Source organism: Eubalaena glacialis, chromosome 13, assembly GCF_028564815.1.
Source record: "Eubalaena glacialis isolate mEubGla1 chromosome 13, mEubGla1.1.hap2.+ XY, whole genome shotgun sequence".
Lineage (NCBI taxonomy): Eukaryota > Metazoa > Chordata > Mammalia > Artiodactyla > Balaenidae > Eubalaena > Eubalaena glacialis.
In genome coordinates, this window is record NC_083728.1 from 10586477 (window position 1) to 10609864 (window position 23388).

The window sequence follows — 23388 nt, forward strand, 5'->3', positions numbered from 1 at the left end:
GACAAAAAGAAAGATTTACCTACTATAAGCCAGCCAGGTGCTGGACAAGGTCTGGTCTGTAATTATTTTAAACAGCCTTATGGAGGTAGCTTTTACCTATGGGGAACTGAGGCTCATAGAGGTTAAGTATTGTGTCTGAGATGATGTAGCTAGTTAAGGGGTAGAGCTTGATGTGAACCCCAGCTTGTCTGAATGTAAAACTTTAGCCTATAAGTCTAGGCTCCACTCTGTGCGTGGAGCTGAGGCTCACACTTTCCCATAGACTATCTCAATGATTGCCATGGCGTTCAGCCTTAATACGTATGCTACAGAAGGGCTTTTAGATTTAAGTCCATTTTAAAACACTTTGTTTTTTAATTGAAATGTAGTTGATTTACAGTGTTGTGTTAGTTTCTGGTGTATAGCAAAATGATCCAGTTATACATATATATGCATTTTTTTTTCATTTTCTTTTCCATTATGGTTTATTACAGGATATTGAATATAGTTCCTTTTGCTGTACAGTAGGACAAAACACATTTCTGAGTCCAAAGAAATCAATCCAGCCCCCTCATTCTGAGATGAACAAACTGTTGAAAGCCAAGTAGGAATGATGCTTTTAGATAAGTAAGCATCCCCTCTCCTCCTACTTGGAATCCACATTTAAACCTGATCAGAGACTTGAGAGGTTCTTATTGGACTTTTATGCGTTCTATGACTTTAATTGTAGAGCTGTCTTTCCAAATTAATAGCATTCAGTGGCACTGCAAACACCAAAGCCGAAGAAGAGAGGGTCTTGAAGTAGTAACAGACCCAGCAAAACTTTGTTTTGTTACTTGAAAGATTTGGGTTGGGTCAGGAAAGAGTAATTAGTCAAGGAATTATTTTTCTTTATCCTTGTCCTTACCAAACCAAAACTTTAATTCTGGAGGGGGAATCTGCCTTGCTTATCACAGGTAGTAAGGGCAGTTGGATTTGCATTTTTACCAGATGAATTCCAGGGGTCTTCATACCAGGAATGTTTTCTCAGACTAACTTGTGATCAAGGGCTAAATGAAGCAAGTGGATAATTAGCCTTGAAGGAAAGTGCAAACAGAAGCATAATTAACACAATTGCTGATGCTTCTTTCCTGCTGGGGACATCTGGGCACATGGTGAACCGTAAGTCGTAAGCCAAAGGTCTGTGCAAGATGGAGCGAATCCCTCTCATCTTCAGCTTTTTAGTACATATGTGGTGTAAAAAACGGAACGGATATCTTTCCTCTTCTCCAGTTCTTTTCAGATTGTTCCTCCGTGCTGCTCTCTTCACCCTTTCCCAGTTACAGAATAACCTCAAGGATCTCACTTCCATTTGAGAGTGATATCTTTTTTTCAATTTAGTTCAAAATCCACTTTGCACCATTATTTAGGATTGCAATCAATGTGACTAATATTTGAGGTCTAAGGACACACATGTGTTTCTTTTAGGGCGTTGTATTCCACTGGAGTTCATCAGGAGAAGGTAGGATAGTGCAGGGAACATGTGTTCATTAATGGGGAGTTGTTTAGCTAATAATTAGCTAAACGAAAACGCTGTATTCTTAAACACAAGTACCGTTTGTTTTCAAAGTATGAACTCTGTTCAGACTTAGGATAACACTAAAACTGCTTTATACTTTTTAAAAGAAGAGGGTTACAGTGATGGTCTTTAAAAAATTTTTTATTTTATTGAAGTATAGTTGATTTACAATGTTGTGTTAGTTTCTGGTGTACAGCAAAGTGATTCAGTTGCACGTATATATATATACTCTTTTTCATGTTCTTTTCCACTATGGTTTATTACAGGGTATTGAATCTAGTTCCCTGTGCTATACAACAGGACCTTGTTGCTTATCCATTTTATGTATAACAGTTTGCATCTGCTCAGTGATGGTCTTTTTGATATTACTGCCGCAGAGGTACTGCAAAGGTCTTTACTGAGGATCTCAAATACAGCTCAGTAAGCAAAGCATTCCCCTTCCCAGGCTTTCCTCATTAAGATTCAGAGCATTAGCTTTTACAAGTCTTAAAATAGGTCTTGCCAAACACTTTCCCATAATTCTGACAGATGTGAAGTTTGTTATTTCAGACCCATAAGGTTCCTTTTATTCTTTCAAACTACGCAATTTGACTTTATTACAAATCGCTGGTGAACTGATCTATTGTTTAATTTAAAAAAAAAAACACAAAAAACCCTGAAAAAAAAATCTCACATGCAAATTGCACTGTTATCTTTCCCAAAAGGTATTTCCCCCCTGCCGGGGATGTTGGTCTATTTCATCATTATTGGGCACCAGAAGCAGGGAAGGGCCATTTATGTATTTATTTTAAAAGCCTCTGTTGGGTATACACTTGTTAAATTTAAACTTCAGCCTTTCTTTTTAAAGTTCCCGCTAATTTAAACAAAAGCCCCAGGAAGTGGCCCATGGAATTTATAATAATACTCTTCCACCCTTTGCCTGTTTTCAAATAACAGTCTTTATTCTTAGGCTTTGGGGAACGCAGACAACCCGATCGGAATATGAAAATTTCAACTTTCAACCTATGAACTCTGCCGGGTCTGCGAGGGCGTTTTCGTGTCAAGCCCAGGAAATGTACACATGCTGTAGAATTTACAACTCATCACTGCCACAGTCAGATTAGAGTGCGAGTTAAAGAGTTATACATTAACCAGGGTTAGTGCGTGGAGCTTGCTGCTAAAGACCTGCAAAGGCAATCAATGTCCTGCAGGCACAATGAAAAATAGAAGTATGGCTGGAGGTGTTCGGAGGTCAAAAAATTGGCCCACACGTACTAGTGCTCCGGAATTTACTTCTTTTTTTTTTTTTTTCGGGCTGTTCTGCAGTGTGACGGAATTGTCATTTGCTTGTTTCGACTCAAGGGAAACATCTGGTTTCTCTCTGCAGTATAGACAAACTGCCCTTATTCGGAAGCTCTCATCCATGAAAAGCATGGTTTGGGCTCAATGGGTTTGCTTATGAAAGGCTCGGGGGTCCATCTCTGCAGAAATAAACAGCTCTAGTAATTGGAAGTTTGTTCCCCGTTATAAACTCTAGCTCAGAGGTGACCTGGGTGAAGTGGCAAAAGCTGAACGGGATGCATTTATTTTATAGAAGGCATTTTATGATTTAGGATGTGGCCGGCAGAGAATCTGCCACTTAACCTTTGAAAAATCCCTTACCCAACTTCTGTAGAGTTTCTGCAAAGATATGTAAGAATCCCAGAGCCTAGAGGTTGGAGATTGGGTGTGACAGGGTCCAAAAGAAAAAAGAGGTTTGCGGGGCAAAGTGAGGAGTTCTGTGGCTTCAGATGTTAGACCACGGCCGGATCTTCCTGTGCACTTTATAAAGAAGATGCGAATGGGTGTTATTACTCCTGTTCAGGACCAGTTATGTAATTTGTGGGACTCAGTGCAAAATGAAAATACAGGGTCGCTTGTTTAAAAGTTATTAAGAATTTGAAGATGAAAACAGTAGGTCATTCACCCAAGGGTGAGGGGATCTATGTGAATACACAGGTCACATGCCCATGGGTTGGACTCTGCTTCTAGAAGTTTTAGGAATCTCTAGGGTAGATGACACACACACAAAAAAAGTAGGGGTGCTTGGGAAGTATGTCTGCTAACTTCTCAGCGGGGCGTTGGGAGAGAATTTTCTTCTAACCAGATAATGGAGTGTAGGGAGAGCTCCTCTCGCTTGAGGTAGGTAATAATCACTGTCAGTGTGCTACTTTTCATGTATCGTATTCTTTTGCTAGGAAGACGGGAGCTCTGCGAATGTTTCTTGTTCTTTTTTTTGCAAGAATATTGGTAGAAAACTCACAACAGTGGTTCACGTAAGGTTAGAAATTATGTGTTTTGGGCCCTTTCCACAATTTTCAGAGTCTTGTCGTTCTGGAAGTTAATCCCAGCCACTGAGTGCTCACCTCTTCTGACTCTGGTCCTCTTTCTCTCCTGCCCCAGCCGGTGCCTTCCCTACCTACTCGTGGGCTTCTTAGAGAGGGGCGTTTCATTCGGACGTCGGCAGCCAAAACCCCAGTAAATGTTGGAATTGAAATACTGGTCTCTGCTTCCCCTTCTCTTTCCTTCCTGCTGCTTTTCCTCCTTTCATTCTTCTGGTTTTATCTGTCTTGTTCAGAACGCACAGGTACACAGACGCATGCTAGATGTGTGTTCTGTGTGCAGGCCTGACTGAGCTACACATTTTTGATCACCCAAAAATGGCAGTACGGCCCGAAAAGTCCAAATGTATGGTGAGGAACGTGTGTTGGCTCAATGGAACAGGTGAATCTGAGGGTCTCCCTGTGTGGAACCTGCAAAGCTGAGGCTCATCCCTGCCAAATACTAAAATGCTAATGAGGGAGCCGGGGCTGAGAAACCCCAGTGACCTCAGGGTGGTGCGGCCCCCGCTGCCCTCCTCCTGAGATGCAGCCAGTTACAGGAGGAGGGTTTGTCGGAGGGATCGGCCTGCTGGGTTTAGTCAGAAACTGCTCTGCAAACACAGCGGATTAAAGGGTTTTTGTTGAGGTAGAGCAGATGAACAGAGAGGCAGAGTTCAAGTTAACCGATCGTAAATCAGGACCCCGCCGTGGAAGGGAAAAATCTGGGCCCGGTCACTTAAAAGTTTGAGCTAATTTAGTTTATTATATCTTTTTCTTATTGGAAGAGCACCTCATGTTTATTATAAAAAAATTGTCGTGAAGAATTTAGGAAGTATTTTTGCCAAAGAAAGGGGTAAATCTCCTCTGTCCCTAGAGGGAATCACCCTTAACCCTTTTAGTATAATCCTCCTGATTTTGTCCTTTGTCTCGCTAACACACACATATATATCCATATGCAATTATTATTTAATAAGAGTTATAACAGTGCTCTTTTTCGGGTCAGATATTAAGAGCAAACTTGTGAGTAGGTCTTGAAGATCAGAACACAGGCTCAGGGATGGTTTGGGTCAGGCCACCAGCATAAATTTCAGTAATAAAACCAAAGACAATGTGTAAATTTATGTTCGGGAAAGTGGGGGCGAGCTCAGGCGAAGGAAAAGCTCACTGGCTCAGGGGGTGGGGGGCACGCCGAATTTACGATCTTCCCTCGAGGAAGGCTTTGATAAGCTGTCCAGAGAGAGCAGTGTATCTGTATGCATTTTTCCTGTTGCCCCCTCGTTGGGCAAGAAGGATTGTTCAGGCCGGAAGAGAATTCTGCGCGTGGAGCCCACTCTTCATTCAGCCGTTTCTAATGAGCTGACTCTTAGGATTCGCGGATGTTCTCCATTCCCTCTGCAAAGATATCGACACAACGAACTCTTGAGGGTAGTGGGTCCCGCGGATGCCCAGGCTCAGGCCATTGGGTTGAATTCGTGCTTTATGAAAGCAAGGCCCTATCAGATGCTCCCTTCCTAGGGGGAGAGAGTCTAGCCGTCCTCAGAGCCATCTGCCACGTGTTTTCTAGAAGTCGTTTGTGTTCAAGAGCTGCCCTTTTAGCACCAGGTCTTCTCACTGTTACCATGACAAAATTTAATTAAGTACAAACATTAGTTAAAAATCCAACCCCGTGGAACCTCTTAGAAAGAGTTGTTTCAGTTGAAGTCATTGGAATGCTTTGAAACATCTCATTTAGTGGTGAATTACTAAAAAGACCCATGGCATTAAATGATGTGAAAAGTGTATGATAAAATAACCTGCGTTGTGCACTAGCTCCTAGTGGGTGAGCGTTGGGTGTTTGTTGAAGGAGTGAGTCCACGGTGGGGGACAGCAGATTCAGAACTCCCAGGTCACCCTTGCTCTGGGGCATATACTTTATCGAGGAGGACTGAGAATCATTATTATTTTCTTCTCTCTCGGCTGAACATTTATAAGCTAAGTGGGCTTATTACGAGACGCCAACATGAAGATTTTTATGGTTTCGCTCCCTTGTGTGGGAATTTGATCCGTCACCGGAATAAAGACCCATGTCCTCCACAGGCTTATTTATGGGGCGCTGGACCACCTGGCCCCCCAAGCCCTTCATCTCTTTCTGTTCCGTGTGATGCTTTCTGTCTTGCTAAGGGAGTTCCAGCCTGTGGCCACACAGATGCATGTGCTACGCGTGTGCATCACTGTCTCCCATCTCATGCCTTCCTTTTTCCTGATGCTGGTAACCAGTGTCCCTCATCTGGTTAATTCTGACCTCAGCTCTCCTGTAAAGCATTTGTTGATGCCTCCCCATACCCCAGCCCGTTCATTCATTATTTGTCTCTTGCCTCCTTCCTGCCCCTGGAGTGCGAGTCCCATGCATCCCACCCTTAGAACACCTGGCCTCCAGCAGGCACTCAGTTAAGGGGGCTTGAATGCGGAGTGAATAGTCACGAGCCTTCGGGGTGTCAGGCACTGTTCTTGGTCCCCCTTCAGTGGGGGAGGTCACCTTTTCTGCTCCCTTTGCATACTGGACTTACTCCCATCCTTTCACACACTATTTTGCACTAACAGCATTTGTCTTGCTGTCTTTCGCACCAGCTCATGGGTTTGCAGACTACAGCCAGTGGGCCAAATTCAGCCCACCATCTTGGCTCGGGAGCCAAGAACATTTTTTACATTTTAAAATATAAATATACAAAGACTATTTGCCCTTGGGGAGAAGAGTTGTTGGGAGAGCTGAGATTGTCCACTGGCTGCAAAACCTAAACTGTCTGCCCTCCTGCTCTTTGTAGGACACGTTTGTCGATGCCTGCATGAGACTCTGAGCTTTTTTTTTAGGACAAGGGGACTGTCTTTGAGCTTCGAATTCCTAGAACATGGCACTTCAGTAAATGTTTTTTTTTTTTTTTTTTAAACTTTGGGTTTGTTTGTTTAGTTATTTATTTAGTTATTTATTTAGTTATTTATTTATGGCTGTGTTGGGTCTTCGTTTCTCCGCAAGGGCTTTCTCTAGTTGCGGCAAGTGGGGGCCACTCTTCATCGCGGTGCGCGGGCCTCTCACTGTCGCGACCTCTCGTTGCGGAGCACAGGCTCCAGATGCGCAGGCTCAGTAATTGTGGCTCACGGGCCTAGTTGCTCTGTGGCATGTGGGATCTTCCCAGACCAGGGCTCGAACCCGTGTCCCCTGCATTGGCAGGCAGATTCTCAACCACTGCGCCACCAGGGAAGCCCAGTAAATGTTTTTTGAGTTGAACCGAAGTCCCTCTTTTTTATTCCATCCTCTGGAGTCAGATGAGGGTTTGAATCTTGGTGCTGACCTGTGCTAACTGTGAGACTAGGGGAAGATGGGGCCTCTCTGAGCCTACTTTCTTTGTCTGAAAACTGGAGATAATATATTTTTCTGGTGGCCTTTGAGAGGAGCAAGAGAAGCCATCAGGATGTCAATATCTATACAGCACTTAGCACAGAATTAGTGTTTAATGTTAGCTGTTATTGTTTATCCAGCTAAACATCCAGCCAAAGTTATGTGATCTGATCATAATCATATAAACTGCACTATAGAGCAATCGTAGATTTAAAAAGAGTCAGTCATTTTGGGTTATCCTCTTTCTCTTTGATGGTGTTGAGAATTAAGTGTTGACCTTCTGTCCATGGATCTGACTCTGAATTTTCTTCCCCATTTCTGTGTGTGTGTGTGTGTGTGTGTGTGTGTGTGTGTGTGAGGCTGAATCTTTTATGGTGCTGATTTAGAATAGCTTCTAAGGTGCTGTTAAGACAGAAGATCTTACTTGAGTGAGTCATTCCAGTGCTACGCGAAATGGGGATTCATTTTTGGAGCGGCCTCTGCGGTAGGTGAACCTTTTCTCGGAGAGACAGGAGATGCAGCTGCCGCTGCCGGGCTCGGGGGCACGTGCTTCTGGGTCCGCAGGCTAGCGGACACCCTGCAGAGGTGCGCAGACTTGGAAGGAACTCAGATGTGATGTATCTGGGCCTGTTTCTTTGCAGGGACAGTGAAGGTGAAGAGCTCCAGCATCCAAGTTGGAGATCTTATCATTGTGGAGAAGGTGAGTAGGGTCGCGCCGCTCCTGACGGCTGCCGCGTGGGCGCGTGGGAGAGGGGCGTCATTGCCCCCGCTTCACGCGTCCCGATGCGACGTGTGATTCGTGTATCTGGTGGCCGAACTGGATGTTTGCTTTCTGGGATTCTACCCAGAAGCTTTGCCTGGGGAGAAACATCTCTTGCCCATGAGACACACACACACAATATTTTTTCATGGTTTCTGTGTGCTTCTTAGCCAGAAATCCAAGTTACAAACACAATTCCAAGGTTTGATTTCCTATTTGATGTGCTTGTTGTTTTTGGAGTCTTTTTTTAAGCTCATCATAATAAAGTTTTTCCTAGAAGTCTGCTGGCTGCATAAGCACATAAAAATATTTGTCATTTACCTCTTGAACAATTGTGGCTCACATTTTTTGACTTAAATAACATTGTGCTTTTCTGTCATTCTATGGGGAGTAGGGGTTAAGTGAAACATGAGAACAGTAAAAAGGCCCCAAATGCATTTTTAAAGATAGCGCTGTCGATATGTTTGTTACTCTAGCACTCATACCTTTTCTTACTGTGTACGTTTGGAGGTGTTGGATTTTGGGGGTGGCCCTGGAGAGTCTTGGAATCATATTTGATTAGAAAAGGATCGCATCTTAACTTGTTTCTGTAGGAAGTGAACTATGCTCTCTTAAAAGGATTAAATCCAAGAACTCACAGTTGATTTGGGGTAAAGTGAAGCTCTCCTGGGTGGCAGCTCAGAAGACCCACACAAACCTCTTTATGTTATGACATACTTGCCTGTTCACAATTACATGAGGCCCGCTGTTGGCTTCCCTCTTTTTTTGAGAGCGGCTTTTGTTGCTTCTTACTAACTTGACTTCCTTATTAAAATCCCACTCGAAGCCAAACATCAAGCCGGAAAATTGGTAGAAGCAGAAAGCGTGAGCCGAGTGTATGTATGTCTTTAGTTTCAGCAGACAGCCTGGAAGAAAGCCAGCTAGGGGAGCAGGCTTTGGGCTCCCGGGTCCTCTGGCTGCAATTTCAGGCGGTAATGGTTGGATTCGCCAGAAAACTAGAAGCTCTCTTTCCGAGATAAGATTTCAATAGGAGATTAGTAACGTAACGGCAGTGTGCAAGAGTTTTCAGATTCAAAACAAAATAAATCCCCAGATCTGTCTTTGACAAAGGCAGACACTTAAAAGAGGCTGTGGGTTTGGGTTGCTCTCCTCCCCACCGAGGGGGCGGGGGCTTGGGGATGGAAACCTCACACAGGGGCATTCACGGTAACAGTCTTTCTGTTCATAACGCAGAACCAGCGGGTCCCTGCTGACATGATCTTCCTGAGGACATCAGAAAAAAACGGTAAACATCTGGGATCAATTTTGAAAATAACCATTAACCTTTCAGTGGTAATTTGGCAAAATAATCATTTGAAAATGTAACAGAAGTAGATGATCATTTTGGAGCCATGGAGGCAAATCAAGAACGTTTCTTTTCATAGAGCAGTCTTTAAAAAAAAAAAAAAAAGGTTTTTGGTGCGCGCAGGTCAACAGATTTTGATCATAGCAAAGATAGTCGGACCCGTGCTGAATCATAGCTGGGAAAGTCACACACAGTGGCTGTGCTTTTCCCCGCTGGGCTGCATTAAGCTCAACCGCAGGAGTTGGCAGGACTGGGAAGTGTGTCGAACAAACAGAAGCAAACAGAAACTCCTCTGAGAAAATACTGGGAGGTGTGTCATGAGATGGGGCAGTAGAGAAGCTGGGGGGAGAGGTTAGGGATAGGTGGCCTTTCCCCGCCTTGGCTCATGAGTGGTGGGGCCATAGTCACCCCTGCCCATTGATTTATTTGTCGTTGCAGCCTATTTGCCTGAGTGAACCTCTCAAGTCTCTTGCAAGACCCTACTTCTCGCAGTTACAGTTGTCTCTTGGTGTCCGAGGGGGATTGGTTCCAGGACCCCCGTGGGTACCCAAATCCACGGATGCTCAAGTCCCTTATATAAAATGACGTAGGACACTCGGCCGTCAGCACCCGCACGTCCTGCATCCGCAGGGCAGGCTCGGGGGCCCGGCTGCGTTTCCCACTGTGGCCCCCCCCCCACTGCCTCCTGCCCTCCCCGTCGGTTGACTCAAATCTCCTTTTTATTTGTTGTTATTTAAGCTGTTTTGAGGCAACAAGGCTGTTTTTCTCTTGCCCATCAGGCATAATCAGAGATCTTCAAACGTTGGAAAAATCCATATTTGTGTCCCTTTGAGGTTGCTGCAACCTCTTTTATGATGAATTGGATAAAAGTGCGGATGACATTATATACTAATAATATGTTAAATCATCCAGAGAGGGGGTGGAAAGCACTCCATTAAAACAGTCTTCTTTTATTTATTTATTTATTTATGGCCACACCTGCGCAGCTTGTGGGATCTTAGTTCTCCAGCCAGGGATTGAACCTGGGCCCTCGGCAGTGAAAGCATGGAGTCTTAACCACTGGACTGCCAGGGAAGGCCCTAAAACAGTCTTCTTTTAAACACTGCAGCTTTGTCCTCAAATTAGTTCTTGTGTCCTCGGCAGTGAAAATGGAGTGTTATGGATTGGAGGTCCCAGATGTGTTCGCCCTTTCTTCCTAAAAAAAAAAAAAAAAAAAAAAAATAGAAGGGATCTTCCTGAAAGTCCTCAGAAGTCTTTAAGTGCGGTGTCAGGGAGTTCAGTACATTCTCTGTCTGATGAAATACAGAGCTGACTGCTCAGACGTGTACAGATCAGGTTGAAGTATGTATCCACAAAATTTGCAGGTCGATAGTCACGGCAGACAGTTAACGTGGTCCTTGTGGTCCTTTCCCTGTTCTGAGCAGTTTGCATGGATCAGCTCTTTAGGCCTCGCAGCATGAGGTTGGCGCTGTAATATCCTCATTTGTGCCCTGGAGGAAGCTGAGGCTCAGAGGGGAGAAGTAACTCCCTCAGGGCACAGCTAGGGAGTCGTGGAGCCTGAACCTGAACCCAGGAGGTCTGGTTCCTGAGAAGGTGCTCGTAACCCCTGCCCCAGATGGACTCGAATGCTGGTTGCCCCGTGCCAGCCGCCGTGCTGGGGGTATGATCACCCCACTGGATCCTTTACAGCAGGCTTGTGAGATCTGTGTGTCTCCCCATTTCACAGACTGGACACGCTGAGGCTTAGCAAGGTCCAGAAACTAGCCCAGGCTCCCATTGTGAGTGGTGGAGCGAGGATTTGAACCCAGGTCTTTCTGACCCCGGAGCTTACGGAGGAAATGGGAAATCGGCTATTTATTTTTCCCTCTTGGTCGTTGGCCGTTGATTGGCTGTTTTTACAAGTACTAGAGCCGGAGCTGCTCGGAGCCGCCACGGGAAGGATTCTTGAATTGCAGGGGAACGGACGGTGCCTGACTTCCCTCCACAGGGTCTTGCTTCCTGCGGACGGATCAGCTGGACGGAGAGACGGACTGGAAACTTCGGCTTCCCGTGGCCTGCACTCAGAGGCTGCCCACCGCTGCTGTGAGTAGCCGTCCCTGCAGCAGCCCCGCTGGCGACTGTGTCACCTCAGGGCTCTCAAACTCGGGCCCCTCAGGGGCCAGACACGGACCGTCAGGTGTGAGGTGGGGCTCGGGCGGGGGGGCGGTGTGGGGTTCTCGAGAGCCTCGAGTGCTTGCTGGCTCCAGGCCGTGTGGCCTTGTGAACGCAGACCTGGCCTGTAGGGATGGTGCTCTTTTGAGGGAAGCTCCAGCTCTAAGAAACCTTGACCAGATACCTGGCATAAAAGTAAAACCCAACGCAGAGCACATTATTCCTCTGCTTAGAATCTCCAAAGGCATCTCCGCTTCCTGAGACTCGATCCTGCGGTCCTTGTCTCTCTACTAAGGCCCTGACCTCAGCTTCTGGCTCTCTCCCCTCTGCCCGCCAGCTCCAGCCATACAGGCCTCTCCATCAGGCATGCTTCTGCCCCCCGACATTTGCCCTTGCAGTTTCTCCACCAGGAACAGTCAGACTCACTCTTGGTTTTTGTGTACAAGTCCCTTATTGGAGAGGTGTTTCCTGACCACCCTCTCCTTGCATTCCCACTCCGCTCACTTCAAGGCAGAGTCTTCGAGAGCAGGGTTCTGTCGGTGTGTTCACTGCTGGGCGCCCAGCGCATGGAACGGCATGTCGAACGGTGCAGGGAACGCATGCAGGCCCTGTCTGAGGGGGCGGCCACCGTAGCTGGAACCAACAGGCCCTCCCAGCTCCCCGGGGCCCCGCACTTCCCCACCAGCTCCCTGTCACTCATGCCTTAAACTGCAGAGTGAGGTAGGGAGGGAGCCAAAGAAGAAGTGTAAACGCAAGCCACCTGGGCTGGATGAGGCCTGGGGAGTAGGTTACAAAATCACAAAATGTAATTTAAATGCCCAGAGACTGACATGCCCTGTGGGTGGTCTGAAGGGATTAAGCAGAGCGCAGAAGCTTTTCCTGGGCTTGTGGCCACATTGATTCATGCCACTCCTTACTGCATCCCGGGAGGAAGGGAGAGGGCAGGAGACAGTTCTGTGTCTCAGTGGAGTGAACGTAGCAATAAACGTGTCCGCGGTACTCATGATTTTTCATGGCCAATAAGACGGGAAATAGCACCATCCTTATTATTATTTGTTTAGACCAGGAATTCTAGTGAGTTTTCGACTGTGGCCAGGAGCCCTGGGGAATCCTTGAGATGGGGCTAACCAGCGAGGGTTAGTCCCATGATTTGAGGGACTCTGTTCAGGAGACAGTCCAGAAGAGCCTAGAATCGTGAAGGTGCCCGCCGGTTCCATGGCTCTGAGTTTCTTTCTCGATGTGCACTTTGGAAACTTCACCCAGTTTCATAAACATTCATCTTCTCCAGGCCTGGGCTGGCGTCCAGAGAGAGATAAGGTACCACTGTCTGTACCTTCAGCCTTAGTGGGCTGAAGGGGCCTAGTTGGGTAACAGCGTTTTGACGAAGTCATAGATGAAAAGAATTGTATGGAAAGATTTACCTGAGTAATAGGCGAGTATATTCTATTCAAAAAGAGACTCAAATTGGAGGAACAAGTGAAAAGTGTTGCTCACAGCCTCCTCCCCAGATCTTACCTCCCTCTCCCAGGGGCTCTTGTGAAGTCAGTAGTGATTTTTCCGGGTCCTTTTTAGTGCAGTTTCTTACAAATATACAATTGCACACTTGCTGGTGGAGTGTGGTTTCTCATAAACAGGATTGTGCTGTAATTATGATTCTGAAACTTTTTTCCCTTCACTTTCTGTCTGTGGGCCTTTTTTATTTATCAGCACACAGATGCCGCATTGCCCACACATCTGCATGTGGGCGTCCTGGATGGTTTGCAGGGAGCTCAGGGCCTGCTGAGGGCGTGGCCAGTAGCCTCTACTCCACTCCAGGCCCTTGTTGCTAAGGGGCATTGTGGCCTGAATTTGCCTGACCACTTGATTTGGTCCCCCCCGCCCTGTCTTTTTTATTGTGGCAGAATATACATAATTATCATTTTTAAGCGGATACTTCAGTGGTGTTAAGGACATTCACACTGCTGTGCAGCCATCACCACCATCCATCTCCAGACTCCCATCATGGAAACCTGCAGTTCTGGACCCACTAAATACTGCTTCCGGTTCCCCCTCTTCCCCTAGCCCCTGGCAACCACCATTCTACTTCTTTCTCTATGAATATGACTACTGTAGGTGCCTCAGATAAGTGGAATCCTATGGTATTTGTCTTTTTGTGACTGGCTTATTTCACTTAGCATGGTATCTTCACAATTCATCCATGCTGCAGCAAGTGTCAGAATTTCTTTCCTTTTATTTAAAAAAAAATTTTTTTTTAACATCTTTATTGGAGTATAATTGCTTTACAACAGTGTGTTAGTTTCTGCTTTATAACAAAGTGAATCAGCTATACATATATCCCCATATCCCCTCCTCCTTGCCTCTCCCTCGTACCCTCCCTAATGAGTGTTTTGATTGGTATGAACAACTCTTGTAAACCAGAGTGTTGCGGGGGGATCTGCGCTATCACTTAGTTTTGGAAATGCTGGGTAAACAAAGAGAAACACAGAATCTTCCCTTTAGGGTCTCAGTGTGTCTTGGGATATTGCAGGTAGTGACTCCTAAACTTACTTGCTGGAAGGTTTCCCTCTTTTTTTCCACCTGCCCCATGGTTTTGAGAGCTGTTTGGAAAATACACTTGCTTTGGAAAGATAGTGGATGCTTCCTGAAATCCCTTTAATCATACAGTGACTTCGTTTTACCTCCAAAATGTCACCCCCGTTGAACAGGACCTTCTTCAGATTCGATCATATGTGTATGCAGAGGAGCCAAACATCGACATTCACAACTTTGTGGGGACTTTCACCAGAGTAAGTATGCCTCGTGTGATGCAGAATCTGGTCTGGCGGGGCGCATGTCTGGGGTGAGGCCCTGCTACGCAGTGCTGACAGGTGTTTGTCAGGGAGTTGCTTTGTGCCAGGTGGGGTGACGTTCCCTTCAGAAGGCCCCACTTTGAAAGCTGACATATTGCTTCTCAGTAAAATGAACACCACTGGGATTTTCTTCCAGCCTCTGAACAGCTTGAATCACCTGACAGCTTGGAGCCAGTGTTACTGTAATTAACGTTAACTCTGGTGTCTGAAAGCAGTTACTCTTTCTGTCTCTTTCACGTGAGCCCCTGTCCTCTTTTATTCCTCCAAGTCCTATCCGCCAGGGTTATAATTTTTAAGCCACGTCCCAGCCTTTCAGAATAGAAATTAAGTTTGGATTTGAATTATTTTAGGCCTGTTGGGTAATAGGTTTATAGAACCCAAATTGAATTGTTCCTGCTCTTGTTCTGGAAGCCCGAAGACTGACCAGCAAAGGGCTGTTTCTGTTCGACTTGCCTCTACATTTTAGTTCTCAACTTGTAAAATGTTTCTTTAGTGCTAGAAGCCTGCATTTCTTAAATCGTGAACCATTGTTTTTCACCGGGGAGGAAACGCCAAGGATAAGAGTTTATGAGTTTGGCCCGCCTCTCCCATCTGGGCTGTTGGCTTCCAAACAGCGATCATCCTCTCCTCCCTTCTTTTTTGTTTTTTTTAAAAATTTTTTAAAATTTATTATTTATTTATCTATTCATGGCTGTGTTGGGTCTTCGTTTCTGTGCGAGGGCTTTCTCCAGCTGCGGCGAGCGGGGGCCACTCTTCATCGCGGTGCGCGGGCCTCTCACTGTCGCGGCCTCTTCTGCTGCGGAGCATAGGCTCCAGACGCGCAGGCTCAGCAATTGTGGCTCACGGGCCCAGCCGCTTCGCGGCACGTGGGATCCTCCCAGACCAGGGCTCGAGCCCGCGTCCCCTGCATCGGCAGGCAGATTCTCAACCACTGCGCCACCAGGGAAAACCCCCTCTCCTCCCTTCTTGTGAAGAGCAGGCTGGAGACAGCCAGCGGGTCCTGCCCAGACCTTGGTGGGTCAGCGTGTGTCCACTTGTTCTTCTGCAGGAGGACAGCGACGCCCCGATCAGCGAGAGCCTGAGCATAGAGAACGCGCTCTGGGCGGGCACGGTCACCGCATCAGGTACGGTGTTCTTGCGGAGGAATGTGCTAACGATTCGAAAAGGAAAGAAAATCCTTTTGTGTAATGAGAATAATCATCTGTCAGTTGGGACAATGAGCTGTCGGTCAGGTGGTGTTTTCCACTTGCTCCTGCACCGCCGGGGAATTAAACGGCCATCTAATTGCCCCTCGGACGTTCGGAGACGTCTGGAGGAGAAGCCGCCCTGGCCTGTGGACTCGGCCACAGCGTCCGCTCTGGGAATAGCCCTTAATTGCCACTTGAGATTGACGTCCTAATCTGTACCAGAAATTGGGTCAGCCTGGGTGTTCGGGCTGGAAGTTGTGTCCGTGAGGGCTGCCCAGCCGGTCCTGCCCTGGTGCGCACGCCAGGGCTACGGGCCTGATGGAGCCTCAGTGTTTAAAACTCCAAGATGACACAGAAATTCTCTAGACCTCTGGACTCCAAAACAGAGTTCTCGAGATGACCTGTTGAGGTGCAGGAGGAAAAGATTTGAACACTGGTGTGAAGCTGAGCAGAAAGGGCTCCAGGGGCTGAGCACGGCCTGCAGCAGCTGGGGTGATAGCAGTGGGGCCGCCAGTCTGTCAGGCACCGGGCCGGGCCCTTCCTGTGTGTTACACGGTTCACTTAATCCTCCCAACAGTACCATGCGGGCAGGTGCTAGTATTGTCCCCATTCTGCAGATGAGGAAACCGAGGCTCAGTGAGGTTAAGTAACTTGCCCAAGGTCACACAGCACATGAAAGGCAAAGTTGAGGCTTGAACCCAGGCACTTTGCCCCAGAAGCAGAACTCAGTGTGCAGCTGTTATTATATTACATATGTTATATAATAATATATGCTATTGATAACGTAATTCCACTACTGGCAGCTTTCTGTCTTTACCATGGGATGAATCCATTTTTTTCCCCCTCTCTCTCCTACCAACCCATTTTCCTCTGCTTGATGCTGTTTTGTGGTTCTTTAGTACAACAGATGCTCAGTCAGGATGCTCTATGACAAGGAGGGGGAATGACCAGCACAGACTATACACAGGCTGCCATCCACAGACTCACTTCAAGCCAGTGGACAGAGATGAGCTCTCCCTTTTGGTTTTTTGCCATGTTGTTTTTCCACTTTCAGCCTGTATTTGCAGCACAATCTAGATTGTCTCTCAATTCCCCTGGTGACTAAAGATGTAAGAGATTGGTCCTTAATATTCTGCACTGCCCACTGCCCGGCCACACCAAGGCCATGGCCATGGCCACCCAGGGCAGGCGCAGCCCTTTCACCTCGGCCTCTTCCTGGCCCCTTGTCCACCCAGGTCTCTCTGAACTTGTTACTCTTCCTCACCAGCTTTTCTCCACTTTGAAGTCATTTGCTAACAAGTAATTAGTTATTCTTTTTAATCTTTAATAATTTGACTGAAAAAGAATTTGTGTCAATTTGCATTTCCTAGGTTATCTGGAAGGTTGGCCATCTTTGCATATATCTGTTTTGTTTCTTCCTATGTCAGTTACTTTGTGTGTCCTTTAGTCATTTTTTTGTTATGGTTCTTATCTTTTTCTTAATCATTTGTAAGAGTTTCTCATTTCTGATGCCTAAACCTCATATCCTTTTGCCCCCATCCAATTTATTATCTGTTTTTTTTTTTCTTTTCCAAAATTTCTTCTTTTTTTCAATTGAGGTAAGTTGATGTACAGTATTATGTAAGTTTCAGGTGTACAACGTAGTGAGTCACAGTTTTTAAAGGTTTTATTTCATTTACAGTAATTATAAAATATTGGCTATATTCCTTGTTGTACAATATATCCTTGTTGCTTATTTATTTTATACATGGTAGTTTGTACCTCTTAATCCCCTACCCCTATCTTGCCCCTCCCCCTTCCCTCTCCCTTCTCCCCACTGGTAACCACTGGTTCTCTATACCTGTGAGTCTGTTTCTTTTTTGTTATATTCACTAGGTAGTTTTATTTTTTAGATTCCATAAATATGTCATGTGGCTTTTAAAAAATTTTGTGGTGTATTTAATATGCAGGAGTTAAAAGTTACTATTTTCATTTGTCTCTAGTCTGTTAGGTGATAAATGATACTTTGTTACTTTTTTTTTTTTTTTAATGTTTATTTATTTATTTATTTATTTATGGCTGTGTTGGATCTTCGTTTCTGTGCGAGGGCTTTCTCCAGTTGCGGCAAGCGGGGGCCACTCTTCATCGCGGTGCGCGGGCCTCTCACTATCGCGGCCTCTCCTATTGCGGAGCACAGGCTCCAGACGCGCAGGCTCAGTAGCTGTGGCTCACGGGCCCAGTTGCTCCGCTGCATATGGGATCTTCCCAGACCAGGGCTTGTGCATTGGCAGGCAGATTCTCAACCACTGCGCCACCAGGGAAGCCCCTTGTTAGTGTTTTAATTTTTATTTCTTTGTGAGTATGGTTGACCATCTTTCCACATGTAAGACCTTTCTTAATATTTTGGTCTATCTACTTTCCTTCTAGGTTCTTTTTTTTATTGACTTGTAAGAATGCTTTATAGAAGAAAGGGTATCGAATTGTCATCTCTCTTCAGTCACAAACATTTTTTCACAGTTTATTGTTTGTCTTTTGTTTTTGCCTGTGATACGCTTTGTTTGGTTGGTTTTTCCAGATAGAATTTCTCAATGTTGATGTCGTCACCATTTTCATAGAAATGGGATTACTAAGTGAAAGGGTGTATACATTGTACATTTTGATTCGCAGGGCAAACTTCCCTCTTCTGAGAATCTTATAAATGTACCTTAACCAGCACCATGTTCTGTTTGACTTTAAAATTTTTGCCCACCTATAGACATTAAACAAATATCTAACATAGTGATTTCCCTTTTTAAAATAATTTGTAAAGTTTAACAACTTTCTTCATACTTACGGTTTGTTTGCATTTCTCAAAATATATGTACGAACTGCCAGTTTATGCCCTGTGCCCATTTTTTTCTGTTGAGGGGTTCATTTGAAAAAATGACTTCTAAGAACTCTTTATAAGGACAATAAGGATATTGTCCTTCTGTTTGTTACCTTAATTGCAATTACTATTTCCCAGTTGATCTCATTCGTATTTTGGCACAAAAGTTTAAAATTTTTATATAGGCAGACCTATTGATGTTTTTTTCCTTATGGTTTCTGGTTTTTGTGACATGCTGAGAAAAATCTTCCCTGCTCTAACATTTTAATAGTGCACCAGTGTTTGCTTGGAGTGTTTATATGGTTTTATATTAAAATGTTTGCTCCATCTGGGATTCATCTTGGTTTAAGGAGTGAAGTTAGGACAACTGGCTAGCGAAGGGATCTTAGCTCAGCTCAAACCCCAGCTCCGGGCACTTGTGCCAGGTTGTGTTTGTGGCCCTGTGTAAAGAGACAGTGTGATGGGAAACAGAGACGTCACAGGATAAAGCATGCACGCTGGGAGGGGGACATCCTGTGTCAAACGCCCATCTCTTCAGGTGGAGCAGAGAGAGGTGTTAAAGGAAATCAGAACAGAGTGGGTTTGTTTTTTTTTAAATAATTAATTAATTTTTGGCTGCGTTGGGTCTTCGTCGCTGCGCGCGGGCTTTCTCTAGTTGCGGCGAGCGGGGGCTACTCTTTTGTTGCAGTGCGTGGGCTCATTGCGGTGGCTTCTCTTGTTGCGGAGCACGGGCTCTAGGCGCGCGGGTTTCAGTAGTTGTGGCACGTGGGCTCAGTAGCTGTGGCTCGCGGGCTCTAGAGCGCAGGCTCGGTAGTTGTGGCACACGGGCTTAGTTGCTCCGCGGCATGTGAGATCTTCCCGGACCAGGGCTCGAACCCGTGTCCCTTGCATTGGCAGGTGGATTCTTAACCACTGCACCACCAGGGAAGCCCCAGAGTGGGTTTAAGCCCTGTGTCATGTTGTACCTGGCAGAGGCAGGACTGAAATTCAAGGATGCCTGTGACATACCCGTCTCCTTCCCAGGCAGTAATGTGAACAGTGCACACTTCATTTCTTGCAGTCAGGGTAGTGGTTACTTCTGGGTGGGTGGGGTAGGGGTGACTGATGGTTTGTTTGGTTAGGCACTGGTTTTGATAATATTCGATAAGAAATACATGTTTACATGTCTGGTTTTCATTCTGGTAATTTTCTTCTTTCCTTCCTTCCTGCTTTCCTTCTTTCCATGCAGCAAACCTTTATTGAGCACTTATTTATAATAATGCCAAGCTCCATTGCTAGGTCCTAGTGCTGTGGTATACCAGAAGACCCTTGTCTCCACCTTCATGGATTTATAGCTTACTCTAAACTTAATATAAATTGCAGAGGAGATGGGAGGAAGTGGGAGTGAGTTCTCTGGATTTCCTCTGAAACCAGTGAGAAGAAAAGTGATTTAGTGAAAACGTGGAGAATTCGGAGGGTGGAGGGAATGAGTGAAGAGGCTTCTCAGCCTCAATTTCAGAGTTTAACAGTAATAAGTCTTATTTATCAGACACTTTTTATTTTCCAAGTGTTTTGCTTCTGTTCTCTTGTTTTGGTCTCACAACATTAAATGAGGACATTTAATGGAATGAAGAATTGAGTCTCAGAGAGGTCAAGTGACTTGCCTAAGGTCACACAGCCTTGGAGAGATCATCTCCTGGGAGGAGGAAAATGGAAGGCAAATTGGGATCTTGAAGATGGAAAAAAGATTTCAAACAGTTCATCAGAAATGTACTGTGAAGTTAAAATATGCATTTTTTCCACTTGTCTGAATTCTTCTCTTTGTGTTTGGTGATGTGGGAAGAGAGAGAGAGTGGTGATTCCTGATCCAGTGGCACTGTTTGCCACGCCCTTCAGTGAACGTCTGTTTTAGAGTGAGTCTGAGGAGCTGGGCAGTTACCATTTCCTTAGCTGGCCTCAGTTTCCCCTGCTGCTCACCAAGTAGATGTCTGACCGCACTCTGATTCTAATGTAAACTCGGCATTAAATGCAAACCATTTCCTCCTGGGGCTCAACTCCAGGAGCAGCGATCAAGAGTAATCTTAATTATATGAGATTTCACTTCTCTGTTCCCTTTAGAATCTAACTCCTGTGTCTTGGTCACTCAGCTGTTATCAGTTAGAAGTTTAAAGAATAAAAAAGCTTGCCAGGCAATGCTAAGGGTCCAGCTGCATTGGCTGGCATCAGTCTGTAGAGGATACAGTTGCCATGGTAACCCCACACTGTGCTGCTAAGCTGAGGAGTCACTGGGGCGAAGATAGGAAAGGGGATGCGGGAGGCCGGGGGTGTGTTGGCAGAGAAGGAGCCTGGATATTATGGATCCCAGTTCTTCTCAGACTCTCTGTGGAGGGGGACCAGTTTCTTGTCCCCCTGGCCCCACCCGTAATCTGTAGCAGATGGATCTGTGACCCTGCTGTGTGTGACCAGCATGCAGGTCACGCCACGTGGGTCTGATAATGCCCAGCTGGTCTGTACCCTGTTCCTTGGGGCTTGTCCCGGGATTGCAGGCTCGAACATCAGAACAGCGTGTAGTTGCTGTAAATGTGTCCAACACTCTCTCTCTGGGGTTCATGGTTTATCTCGTTGTGGTTGGGGTCAGAGGAGTCACAGTGTAGGTCTGACCCCAGCACCACCCTCTTCTGGAGGGTTCCAAAGGACTTGGTGAAATACCTGACCACAGCAGCCTGGCCGGTGGGAGATCCCAGCCAGCAGGATGGAGAGGATTGCCATGGTGGGCAGGCGGCAGAGGGTGAGAGTGAGGATAAGAGTGGTGAGGGTGAGGGGGGACCGCAGGGGGCACAGCCTAGAAAGAGGGGTCAGAGGTCTGGGGGGTGGAGGGGCACGGGTCGGGAGGTCTTCAAGGGCTACGTGGGGACCGTGATGAGAGGCGAGCAGGAGCCCGGCTAAAGGGAGTGGCCGAGCTCAACATCTGCTGGTGACACAGTGAGGACCGAGCAGTCAGTGGCACCAGGTCTTCCGATTTTCCAGAAGAAGCCAGAAATCCCTATGTTTTATATGAAAGTTTCTGCATTTAAAAGTTGGCACCTAATTCAAAACCTTAAGAGCACTGAGCAGACCAAAGCAGCGCGGCTCTGTGCTGCTGGTGTGCTCCCTCGGGGTGGCTGAGGCCGGGGTTCGCATCTCCTGGAGACAGTTTTGCTTTTGGGCACAGGGGGTGTTGCAGGGAAGGGCATTTCCAGTAGCCTTTGAAGGCGTGGAGATTGGCCGGTGCCAAGTGGGGGACACTGCCCTTGGGGGCCCCTGTTAATTAGGACCCTCTCAAACCCTGGACGTTGGGAATTGAGACCGACCCACGTCTACCCCGGGATGAGTGCCACGGCCGTGCGGCTGTCCCTACTAGGCCCAGGCTCGCCTCCCACCATCCGACCATCTGCTGGGGGGACGGGCCTGCGCTCGCAGGAGCTGCCAGCTGCCCAGGAGCGGGCAGGCGCCCTCCCCGGCCCGCCATCTGCTGAGTGCCTCTCTGGAAGGGAATTGCACTGTGCAGAACGCTGTGTGCATCAAGTCGGGGGGGACCTCAGTGTCTCCCCCCAGGAGACACAGCCCCAGCGCTTCGTCTGGGGTTGGGCTCTTTTACCAACTCTGTTTAAACCTCTTTGGTGTTCCACGAGTGAGGGGCCAGCAGAGAGAAGGTTAGGGCTTTTCTTTATCCAGCAGAGACCGGATTGTTTGTATTCCTGGGGTCTTTCCTGAGCGCTTGGCAGGGCTGCCCCTTCTCATGTTTCAAGTCTCAGCTCAGATGTCCTCAACTCAGAGACAGCGTCCCTGGCCGCCCAGCACACGCCGGCAGCCTAGCCGGTCCCCTCCTGCCTGTTCCTCTGCTCGTTTCATCGTGGTACCCACCTCTCTCCGTGGTTACCGGTGTCCTGCTTTCCTTCTTGACTGTCCGTCTTCCCCACTGTGTGGAGTGTTTTCCTGGCACACACTGGAAAGGGGAGACAAATGTAAATTTTTGATAGATATTGCCAATTTTCCTTCCGAAATAGACTCTTCCAGTTGACAGCTCAGCCAGCAGCGTACATGACGGAGTCCATTCCCCCACCTCTTGGCTCACGCTGAATGTTCTCAGTCTTTTGAATTTTTATTAATAGGATGGGAGTAAAAATGATTTATTTGGCATTTCTTTGCTTTTTCACTAGGTGAAGCATCTTTTCTAATGTTAATTGGTCATTTGTGTTTCTCCTATAAATTGTTTACAAGAATTGATAGCTCTTATTTTTAATTATGCTGGGGGGATGGAAGAGAGGGTGTGGGGAAGTTCTCAGGAAAGAACTGTCATCTGGACAGACATCCCCCAAATGTTCTAGTTACACAGCGAACCTGAAAGGAATCAGACTCCCTGGGAAGAACGTGCTCTAATAAGAGAGGTGTGCTCATAAGTTTCCATAATTGTTTATGGAGTTCTAGGCACCTCTGCAAGCCTCTACCACCTTTCCTGCCGTCGGAGGCTGCCGGACCCCGCAAGCCAGCGCTGACCAGTGGAACTTTCAGCGGTAGTGGGAATGCCCTGTATCTTCACTGCCCTGTGTGGCCGCCACTGGCCTTATATGGCTGTTGAACCTGAAATGTGGCTAGTGAAAATGGGGGACTGTATTTTATTTAATTTTAATTGTATTCAAATGTGAATGGCCACATGTGGCTAGGGGCTTTCCTACCCTCAGTGCGGACATAGGTCTTGGTTGGCCCCGATGTAAACTTTGTAGCATCTCACGGTGTGGGTACTGGTTGGAGAAAATATCCTCCTCAAGCGGGTCGGACTCTTCTGTCTGTAAGCCTGCCTGTCTGTACTCACATTTCTTTGGGTTGTTTTTCTCACCTTAGGTACTATTGTGGGTGTTGTTCTCTACACGGGGAGAGAACTCCGGAGTGTCATGAATACCTCAAATCCTCGAAGTAAGGTGTGTACAGAGTCACAGGATGTGTTTCCTTGCCAGAACTTTCTGACCTGATGTAGTTTGATGAT

The 23388-nt window shown here is 46.6% G+C and overlaps 1 protein-coding gene across 1 annotated transcript in view; it reads left to right on the forward strand.

The window, feature by feature from the left end:
- ATP9A (ATPase phospholipid transporting 9A (putative)) overlaps positions 1–23388 on the forward strand; it is a 134405-nt gene that overhangs the window by 41373 nt on the left and 69644 nt on the right. Inside the window, exons 5-10 of the mRNA XM_061209403.1 lie at positions 7891–7949; positions 9243–9294; positions 11342–11436; positions 14211–14291; positions 15403–15478; positions 23247–23323. Coding sequence (XP_061065386.1) covers positions 7891–7949; positions 9243–9294; positions 11342–11436; positions 14211–14291; positions 15403–15478; positions 23247–23323 — 440 coding nt within the window. The remainder of the gene's footprint in view (positions 1–7890; positions 7950–9242; positions 9295–11341; positions 11437–14210; positions 14292–15402; positions 15479–23246; positions 23324–23388) is intronic.